The sequence below is a fragment of the Cyprinodon variegatus genome, unplaced genomic scaffold, assembly GCF_000732505.1.
Source record: "Cyprinodon variegatus isolate N-32 unplaced genomic scaffold, C_variegatus-1.0 Scaffold1873, whole genome shotgun sequence".
Lineage (NCBI taxonomy): Eukaryota > Metazoa > Chordata > Actinopteri > Cyprinodontiformes > Cyprinodontidae > Cyprinodon > Cyprinodon variegatus.
Genome location: NW_015152326.1, coordinates 21,508 through 32,633, shown reverse-complemented (window position 1 = coordinate 32,633; position 11,126 = coordinate 21,508). Strand labels below are relative to the sequence as shown.

Sequence of the window (11,126 nt, the reverse complement as noted above, 5' to 3'; positions counted from 1 at the left end):
GCAAGTGAATTTAGACACTGTCCTTAGACAACATGCAGTAATTTATAAATGTTTTAAATCAGGTTTGGTCCTGATTGGCCAGCAGGTGGGTCTGGATGCGGACCCCGGTCCTCTAATCCATGTCCTCTGCTATAGAACCATGGCGAAATCATTTAGAGAAATAATAATCCCTGGGAACCACTAGTAATAAACAGTCTTAGTCCAACTTTTCCATAGAATTTGGAATAAAGGAATAAAGTTCAGAGGAAAAGAGTTCAAACAAGCGCAGAGAAGGAACGAATGAAAGATGTGGAGACGGTGTATAAAAGGTTGGTCTTGCTCTGTAACAGTTTGTTGTTCTTTTTGCAGATCTTCTGCAATTTCCAAGGTCACATCATGGATGGAGCAGATGTCCTTGTTACCAAAATCAATGAATGGGTGCGTCTACAGAAGAACTGTGCCACTAAGTTGGTCAAACTGGCGGATGAGCTGGAAGAAGTTGTGAAGGCTGCCAACGTGACCAAAGTTGTTGGCAGCTCAGTGTCAGTAGGAGGAGCAGCTACAATGACCGCGGTGGGACTGTTAACAGTTTTCACCGGTGGATTAGCATTGCCTGTTCTTGCTACAGTAGGGGCAGTTGGAGCAGTGGCTTCAGGGGCCAGTTTGTTGACAACAGTTGGTTCTGAGACTTACAGCACCACCAAGTCTAACAGCATAATGGAGGAAGCCAAAAAGCTGCTGGAACAATTACAGAGTCTGGAACAAGAAATAAAAGACCTGATGAAGCCTCTAAAGTCACTGAAAGAACGAGCCTCCAGTTCCTGTGATGATGATGATGATGACGACGACGACATTACGGAGATGTTCCTGAGATCGGAGGCAGGTCGACAGGGACTAATTCTCCCCCGCAGTGGAATGATCAGAAAAGTTTGTCGCTTACCAAGGTCGAACATCAACAGGCGAATCCTGACCAATGAAGTTCTGCTGGCAGCAAGTGCAACAATCATTATACAAGCTCTGCTCTTGGCGGCTCGAGAAGGAGGCAAAAAGGTTGCTTCGTCTGTCGGAAAAAAAGCAGCGTCAAGAGCTGCTGGATGTGTAAGTAAGATCACACCAGTCAGTGATGGTTATGACATGGACTCCTGGCTGATAAACATAATATTGATAATATTACTCATAACAAAGTAGTTTCCATATGCTGGTGAAAATTCTCAGTCATCCAGGTCATAGTCTTTTCAAAAAGTAAAAAAAACAACAATCCACTGGACTTGTTTTCCAAATATGAAGATGTTTGCTTCCCATCCAGGAAGCTTTTTCATTTAAAAATGTTTGGAGTAGCGTTGAGTTCCAGGCTTTATAAAATAGCCCAAACAAAAGCCTTGTTATGCCTTAGAACACATGGAAACTGAATTGCCGATGAGGGTTGAGGATTGATTTCTTTCCGCTATCTTTATGCAACTCGGGCTGCAGCATTTTGGATCAGCTGAAGGCTTTTAACTACAGTTTGTGGACTTCCTGATAGTAAAGAATTACAATAGTCCAGCCTTGAAGTAACAAATGCATGGACTAGTTTCTCAGCATCACCCCTGGACAGGAGATTTCTCATTTTTGCAATATTCCTCGGATGAAAGAAGGAAATTCTAGAAACCTCTTTGATCTGGGATTTAAATGACAGGTCCTGATCAAAAATAACACCAAGATTTTTTACTTTATTATCTGAAATCAGTTTAATCCCATCCAAATGAAGTGACTGACTAATCAGCTTCTGGTCCAAAGACTCTAACTTCTGTTTTGTCTGCATTCAGAAGCAGAAAGTTAAGAGTCATCCAGGTTTTTATGTCTTCAGACATGCCTGTAATCTATGTAATGGGTTAGCTTCATCTGGATTATAGACAGATATAGCTGGGTATCATCAGCATAACAGTGGAAATTAATCCCATGCTGTCTAATAACTCTACTGATTGAGAGCATGTATAAAGTAAAGAGAATTGGTCCTAGCACTGATCCCTGTGGTACTCCACAGGTAACCTTTGAGCATGAGGAAGATTTAAAAATGAATGCAAACAAACTGAAATCTGCCAGATGGATACGATTTAAATGCTTAATGAATAAAAGGGCCTGGCAGCCAGCTTTTCAATTTTTTTCTTTGTCAAGGAGGCTACGTTGTCTATGGGAGTATGTAGGGAAATAGTAACCCCATCAACAAATCATAAATTTTTGGAGGGGGTTGAATCAACTGCAGTATTGTTCAGTAAACTGAGGAGAAGGAAAGTAGAAAAGATTCTTTAACATTTATAATTTAATAAATAAAGTGAAACCTTCTTTTGGGGGGAGGAGAATTCTGTTAAAGTAATCTTAGAGGTTTTTAAAAAGTAGTCAGAGAGGGCAGGGTTGTAAGGACATACTGTTATTTCAATGCCATATGATAGCACAAGGTCCAAGGTATGATGATGAGAATGTGTGGGACTATTCACATTTTGAAACAAGCCAATCGAGTCTAAGATAGCATTAAAAGCTGAATTTAAGCTATCACCTTCAATGACAGCATGGATTTTAAAATCCCCTACTATCATGACCATGTCAGCACTCAACAGATCTAGAGGAATTCATCCAAAATTCAGAGTAAGGACCTGGTGGACGATTCACAGTTATGAACAAAAAGCCTTTTTGTTGTAGGTTTGCTATTTGGATGAGAGAAAATAAGACTTAAGTGTTCAAAAAAGTGGAAATTATTAACTGGATTTGAATCATGCTTGATGTGAATGCACCGTTAGAGCCAAAACCTGAGATATTTAACCTGTTATTTGTGTGTTATTCAGGTTGCAGGCGGAGCAGTTGGGCTCTTGTTCTCTGTTCCTGAGCTGGTTAATGACTGTCAGAACATCGACAACATCGAGACAGAAGCCAGTAGAACCCTGAGGGAGAATGCCAAGACCATAAAGACCTCTGCTATCGAGACGGAGGAAGAGATTGAGGAAATCAGGTAAGGAAGATGACAGCATGCAACACATGGTCTTTTTAGACTTAAATCAGAAGTTGGACTGAAACTTATTCAGCTTGTTTAACTGTTTTCAAGTCTTTAAACCAACTCTAAATGTTTATGATCCACATTCAAACATCCGAATGAAAATCATACATCTTTTTTTACCTTTTCGTAATTTCTTCTTCGGTTATAAAGTTCAAAACCATTGAAAACCACCAAGCATTAAGTAATTTGGGAAACTAGTTCTTTATTAATTTAATCATTTAAAAAACTTCACTCCTAAGAGACACCATGCCCAGGGAGAGTCCACACTACCGGAGCTCTCCAAAGATTTGTGTTGTTGTGATTGCTACCAAAAAAATTATGAGCTTATGTCAACCATTTGAAAGAAAAATTATTTGACTGCACCAGTAATGCTTAAATAAAACCTTAGTGGCCAACATGTCTCATTAACTTCTATCTAAAGCACCTGTCACACTTGTCGATTTAACAAGCGTTTGCCTGAAAGGAAAAACCTGCCTGGCATACGTTGGATAAGTTATGGGTTAGTCTTGTATAAGTTATGAGCACGCTAAAGTACCCTGAAGCTCGCTAAAACACGCTAGCACATGTCAACATACGGCGAATGTTACAGGTCAGTTATCTGATGGTTGACATACACTCACTGGCCACTTTATTAGGTACCCCATGCTAGTAACGGGTTGGACCCCCCTTTGCCTTCAGAACTGCCTCAATTCTTCGTGGCATAGATTCAACAAGGTGCTGGAAGCATTCCTCAGGGGGTTTGGTCCATATTGACATGATGGCATCACACAGTTGCCGCAGATTTGTCGGCTGCACATCCATGATGCGAATCTCCCGTTCCACCACATCCCAAAGATGCTCTATTGGATTGAGATCTGGTGACTGTGGAGGCCATTTGAGTACAGTGAACTCATTGTCATGTTCAAGAAACCAGTCTGAGATGATTCCAGCTTTATGACATGGTGCATTATCCTGCTGAAAGTAGCCATCAGAAGTTGGGTACATTGTGGTCATAAAGGGATGGACATGGTCAGCAACAATACTCAGGTAGGCTGTGGCGTTGCAACGATGCTCAATTGGTACCAAGGGGCCCAAAGAGTGCCAAGAAAATATTCCCCACACCATGACACCACCACCACCAGCCTGAACCGTTGATACAAGGCAGGATGGATCCATGCTTTCATGTTGTAGACGCCAAATTCTGACCCTACCATCCGAATGTCGCAGCAGAAATCGAGACTCATCAGACCAGGCAACGTTTTTCCAATCTTCTATTGTCCAATTTCGATGAGCTTGTGCAAATTGTAGCCTCAGTTTCCTGTTCTTAGCTGAAAGGAGTGGCACCCGGTGTGGTCTTCTGCTGCTGTAGCCCATCTGCCTCAAAGTTCGACGTATTGTGCGTTCAGAGATGCTCTTCTGCCCACCTTGGTTGTAACGGGTGGTTATTTGAGTCACTGTTGCCCTTCTATCAGCTCCAACCAGTCTGGCCATTCTCCTCTGACCTCTGGCATCAACAAGGCATTTCCGCCCACAGAACTGCCGCTCACTGGATGTTTTTTCTTTTTCGGACCATTCTCTGTAAACCCTAGAGATGGTTGTGCGTGAAAATCCCAGTAGATCAGCAGTTTCTGAAATATTCAGACCAGCCCTTCTGGCACCAACAATCATGCCACGTTCAAAGTCACTCAAATCACCTTTCTTCCCCATACTGATGCTCGGTTTGAACTGCAGGAGATTGTCTTGACCATGTCTACATGCCTAAATGCACTGAGTTGCCGCCATGTGATTGGCTGCTTAGAAATTAAGTGTTAACGAGCAGTTGGACAGGTGTACCTACTAAAGTGTCCGGTGAGTGTACGTTCACTGTCAGTTACTGATAAGTCGTGGCGTCTAGCCTATGCTAAACCTCTGAGTAACTTGTGCATAACTTGTGTGGAACTTATCAGAACTTCTCTCCAATGCATATCAACGTATCTGATGTAATCCAGAGAAGTGCTGAACGTGTTTCTAACTTATAGCTTCTGTATAATGGCGTATTGGCAGCGTTTTGGTCTAAAAGGAAACAGTCTGTGCTCCTCCAGACTTCACCCCCATCTTAGGGTAAGCATGAAAGTGAGTGTGATGGATCCTCCCTGCATTTATGCCCATGTTTAGCAAACTTCCTAGCAGACATGGCGCTAGGAACGGACGGTAAACAGCAGCTAGGTTGATATCGTCATTAAATAAATTTTTCTATGCAGGCCGGGCACCTTTGGGCGCTTTGCTGCCCCCCTCAGGACACTGTCTTGTGACATTTCATGGACATTACGCTGCCGTGCGTTATGCATAAGTTAGGCTGTCGCTGGACATAAAGTTCTGAACCTGTTATGAATGGAAAAAATACTTAGAAAGTTCAGTGTTTTAGAAGATTCTGGGATGTCAGGCCTACGCTGGCTAAATCGACGAGGTGTGACGGGGGCTTAACCAGTAGAACAAATGCCCCAGATTGCTGTTGCATGCAAATTGCTGTTGCTAATGAAATTAGCCTCTAAACCTTTATCTTATTGCAGAATAGAAGATCTATATATATTTTACCATAGTTTTATAATAAACATGTTGATTCTAAACTGGGATTTAAATGGTTAAAATGGTTGGATGTTTCTTTTGTTGAAATTTCAAATTGTTAAATTTATCAACCAAAAATAGGAAAATACATATGTGTGAATTATTTTGAATTACTTTTTTTGCCACCAAAGTATAAAGAATAGAAGTGCAATGATGGATATAAAGAACACTTGCTAAACATTTAACGCATTTCAATCTTTCAGAAAAGCTCTTCAGAAGTTGAAGAGAATAAAGTCCATCATCGAGAACACGAACCGGAGCCAAAGTGAGATGGAAGAGTTAATTGATCATGCAATTAAAAACGCCCCAGATTCTGTAGTCAAAGAGTGGCTGGCCCAGAACGCAAAGTCTCAAGAGTTCTCCCATCTGGTGAATGTTTTTGTCTTCATCCAAAAAAGGCTGGATGAGGAGTGGCAGAAGAAAAAGGAGAAGGATCGGGAGAATAAGAAGATTGACCTGGTCTTCTTGGCTCATGGAGAGATTGAGAACTGCATGATACCTGCCATATGTTTGGTGCCCCTGATGTCCATCACAGACGTCCTGCTTTACTCTCCCTGGAACTGCCTCCTGTTTCCTGAAGCGGCCTATAGCATCGCTACAGGAGACATCCTGCCTGGACACAGGCTGTTTGGGTGCGGCAGGCCAAATGAGTGTCGAATTCCTCCTGAAGCCCATGTAACGTTCAATCTGCCGAACAGCTGGAACTCGATGAGGAATACCGGATTTCAACCTGTCCCTAAAATCATGGTGGGGCCTGTAGGAACACCAAATGATATGGCTTTTGCATCTTTCATTGCTTTAGAAAATGTGTTTGGTGCACCAGGAGCCAACCGGTACCTCGTCCCGTACCTCGCCCCCTGGATCGGCAAAGTCCCCTTCTTTGTCGTCACATTGGCCGCGTCTCTGGTGCTGTTTTTCTCGGGGTGTGAAGCCACCGTCCATCTGGCTGCCTGCCTGGGAAAATCGCCCCGCGGAACCCCAATGCAGGAAGAGTATCTGAAATGGCAGTACGCCTACACTGCCGACAACACCGGCATGACCGTTTCCACAGAGACCTTCAGAGAATGGAGCAACCTGAGAAGGTCGCCATTTTTCCAGATGTTCAAGGCTGTTTTTGGTGACGAGTTTCCATCTTTTAACCCATGATCCAGAAGGGAGAACATTCTGTCCTGCTTTAGTTCAGGTGTATTACAGGATTTCATTCATTAAATGTGTCCTGCTATTTAACCACATAATCCAGAGGAAGCTTCCAGCGGTCTTTGCTTTGAAAGATATGCATGTTCCAGGGTCAAAGGTTAGCTTCTGATCCCATTAACCAGCAAGATTAAAAAAACCTCCAGAGCTTTGCTGCGTCTTTTGACCTGATTATAACCACCGAGCTACAGCTGTTTGCTTTGCACACATGTTCTAATGCTATAATGCATCTTGCCAATAAAACTGTAGAGATGTTAAAGAAATGTTTGTTTTGATTTCTAATTGAATCTTGAAGTGTGTCAGGAGCAGACTGAGCTCATATTCTGAGAATAAAAATTAAATGAAATCTCCCTTTATTCATTTCCTGAATCGATAGTATTGGAAGCCAACTTTGGTTTCGTCGTTGGTGTAAACAAATATAAAAGACCACAGTAAACATCAGTTAAAGGAACTTTGGTGTCTTTCCTGCTAGGAACAATCCGGCATAGGGGGAGGGGGTGTGGACCTGGCAACAGTTGATGTTCTGGGATTTGGAGGCAAACCTGTTAAACCCTGTCCACCATGTTAGCCATCACTGCCGAGTAAAGAAAATCCAGATAAAAATCTGATTTAGATCTCAAGGAGTGACAAATAACCATCATACGATGGCGTTTTAGGCTAGAAAATAAAGTCGTAACATTACGAGAATGATGCTCCATATTCCTCATTTTAGGGAAGGAAGGGCTTCTGGTAAGAGTTGTCATAAAATACAACTTGTTTCTTGTAATATTACGACTTTATTCTCGTAATATTACGACTTTATTCTCGTAATATTACGACTTTATTCTCGTAATATAAATCTAGCCTGGCCCCAATATTCTGTCGTACCATCAGGCCAAAACAATTCAATTCAGTTTATTTATATAGCGCCGATTCACAACACACGTCATCTCAAGGCACTTTTAGGCGACATAAACCTGTAGACATACCTTTTTTTGTCTTTTTTTTTTTTTTTTTTAGATCTAACAAGCAGCTGAGAGTATAAAGTTGTTTTTTCCTCTTTGGTTAGTTTTAATTTTCATGATCTAAAGGAGTGGCTCTGCATCCAGGAGACGTCTGGAAAATCTGTGTCATCTGTATGTTGACTGAAAAGCTGGTTCCATCCAACTCTAAAAAAAATAAAAAGTAAAATAATAATTTCATCCTTCACATCAGCATCTTCTCACAGATCCAGAAATTTCTCTGGTTTGGATGGGATCAAAGAAACTAAGTGAATCAGACATGAATTGGTGCTTCTAAGGATCCTGCAGAACCCGGCCAGTAGAGGTCACTGTTTGGTCAGAGTTTCTTTCTGATAGAATGGTTAGTTTTTATTCATCCTTGATCCAAATATTTTACTTTAAGCTTCTCCAAGCTCTAAAGCAGCCATGGAGGCACTAATGCAGAGTATTTCTGACCAAAACACTCCTTCAAACCAAAGGCTTACCAAAGGCAGTCTGTCTTGTTTCCATGGTATCCAAGCTTTATCAGTAAATGTTTGCTGCAGGCTGCTTCCTGCAGCTGTGGATCATGGCAGCAGCATCTGATCACTCCTGGAGGTGCAGAGGTCCGCAGGCAACAGTACAGACCAGGAAACGTATCTTCTGGATCACCAGCAGGAATCTTGCAGGCCGGAAATAAGCTCCGATATCCGCATGCTGATGGAAACACTTCTCTTTAGTTTAAAGTTATGTAACCCATTGGTTAAGAAACCATTGGTGAGTTGTTCTCTTGAATGTTCTGGCTGACGATTATTTTCTGAGAACATTCTGGATAATTCTGTGCATAAAAGTCGATACAAAGATTAAAATCAGTGGTTTTAAAAAACAATTTAACATCAATATTCTGGCTTTTAATATCGATATACCTCCCAACCCAAAGGGGGCGTTATTACATCGTGCTATTACTGTTTATAGGGAGGAAGTGCAGGTGAGACAAATTATGCAGAAAAGTCCCCTAAAATCAGACGTTTGAGCACATTAATAAGCTAGAGACGGGTGGGGAGCGTCACTCCCGGTATGCTTTCTTTTTCTACGTTTAAAAACCTGAAGATAAATCTTTGCTAAGTTTCTTTTGCACATTTCTATAAGCTGCCTATATTGTCCAAGAAAACAGAGCACATTTATGATTTTTGTGATATTTGAAGTGCATTGATCCAAATGCACTTTATTTTACTGTCAATATATCAGTGCTTAATAAATTAAGCATAACTATCGTATTTGGCTGATTGAATCAGTCCATCGCAGGGCAACAGAGAGACACACAGAACAAACATCCATTCACACACACTCACACCCGAAGAGAATTTAGCAACGCCAATTAACCCAACAGTCATGTTTTTGGACTGTGGGAGGAAGCCGGAGTACCTGGAGAGAACCCATGCATGCTAAGGGAGAACATGCAAACTCCATGCAGAAAGAGCTCGGTCTGGGAATCGAACCTGGAACCTTCTTGCTGCAAGGCAGCAGTGCTACCCACTGCTCACTGACTAGACCTGTGTTGTGACTAATTCTGGCTGAATTATATTTACCTTAATATTACGAATTTATTCTCAGAATTTTGTGACTTTATTCTAGTCACTGGAAAAACAATCTAGAAATAAGTTAAAACTTCCTAAATTAAGTTTATTTACCCTCAATGTGAGTAGGTAAATTAGATAGTTTGCCAATGGAGTGAGTATTTCTACTCTTAAAATAAGACAATTAGATAATATGCACTTGAAATAACTTCCACTTTCTTATTTAAAGTGGAAGTTGTCTTGTTCCATTGGCAAAATGTCTCTTTTATCTCCTCAATCCAAGAACAAATGCACTTATTTTAGGAAAAAATGACTTATCTAGATTTGGATTTTTTTTTTCAGTGTACAAATAAATTCTTGTAATATAACGTTTTTATTTTCATATTGCTACGACTTTATTCTCATAATGTTGTGACTTTATTCTTCTTATATTATAACTTTATTTTCGTAATATTACAACATTATTCTCATAATGTTAGGACTTTATTCTCATATCTTTTTAAATATCTGTAATCTGGCCCTAATACTCCTCCGTATATTCCCACCAGTCTGTGAGGTGTTGTTGATTTTGACACTAACATGAGTAAAAGTATCTCTGACACTGACTTTAGAGTAAATTTTACACTCATTTGGAGATAAACCAAAGATTATTGGAGACAGAGTTATATTCAACTCTGCTGGTGTTAAAGTAACACTCGATTTTTACTGTGCAGGAAGACAACATTCAGATGAAAGCCTCCTTAGTGGTTATAACCCAAAAGACTGAGTATTTGTATCCAGAAAACATTTATTAACGACAGAAAAACTAATACAGCAGAAATCAGTAGTTAGATCACTGCAAAAACAATCTAAAAATAAGAAAAAAATCCTTAAATCAAGTGTATTTTGCCTTAATTTTAGTAGGTAAATGGGATGATTTGCCAATGGAATGAGTATTTTTACCCTTAAAATAAGATAATTAGATAAAATGCACTTGTAATAAGACAATTCAGACGCGTTTTCCTATTTTAAATGTAAATTGTCTTTTTCCATTGGCAAAGTGTCTCACTTACCTCCTCAATTCAAGAACAAATGCACTTGGTTTAGGAAAAAATTACTTATTTAGATTTCAATTTTTTGCAGTGATTATTTTATACATCCTGCATTAGGAGGAGAGTTTTTCATTCTAACGCCAACAAAGTCTTTGGTTTCTGAACCACTGTTTGAAGTAACAAACAAAAACAACTGCCAAGAAAATCCCAAAGACGAAGAGAAGGCCAGCAATGTTCTGAGATGAAGCAGATCCTGGAGGAGCAGGCGGAGGTTTGGCGATCTTATCCAGCCCAACACATCCAGACGCCAAAGTGAAGTTCAGATTTCCTCTGGCGCTCACAAACCCCTAAACATGAAACATTCAGGTTAACATGAAACATTCAGGTTAACATGAAACATTCAGGTTAACATGAAACATTCAGGTTAACCTTCGTGGTGCAACACAGTGAAGACTGACACGGAGGAACAGAGGAGAATCCATTGACATTTAATGAGACTTTGATCTAAAGGCTGAGCACTGGATGATCAACCATAGACTCGTGCTCTGGGTGCCGTGATGTTCACCGAGGTCTCATGGTAAAAATATGTTGGAAAATACCTGCTACTGCACCTTTAAGCTCATTTTCATTATGGCCTGTTGGTCTCCGGCACGTGCTCTGAGTCCTGAGGACCATCTACAGCTAATAGAGTCTTAAAACAAGAGGGGAGCGAGCCTTTCCTTTAGTCCGCCCCAGACTTAGGAATACTTTGCCCCTCCATAAACCAACAGCCTCC

General features: G+C 40.7%; 1 protein-coding gene across 1 annotated transcript in view; it reads left to right on the top strand.

Moving 5' to 3' along the window:
* The window catches only part of LOC107104756, a 10,145-nt gene extending 3,116 nt beyond the window's left edge, over window positions 1-7,029 (top strand). Inside the window, exons 2-4 of the mRNA XM_015404843.1 lie at window positions 349-1,077; window positions 2,799-2,962; window positions 5,794-7,029. Of these exons, the coding sequence (XP_015260329.1) occupies window positions 376-1,077; window positions 2,799-2,962; window positions 5,794-6,736 (1,809 nt within the window). The 5' untranslated portion in view covers window positions 349-375 and the 3' untranslated portion in view covers window positions 6,737-7,029. The remainder of the gene's footprint in view (window positions 1-348; window positions 1,078-2,798; window positions 2,963-5,793) is intronic.
* The last annotated feature ends 4,097 nt before the right edge of the window (window positions 7,030-11,126 follow it).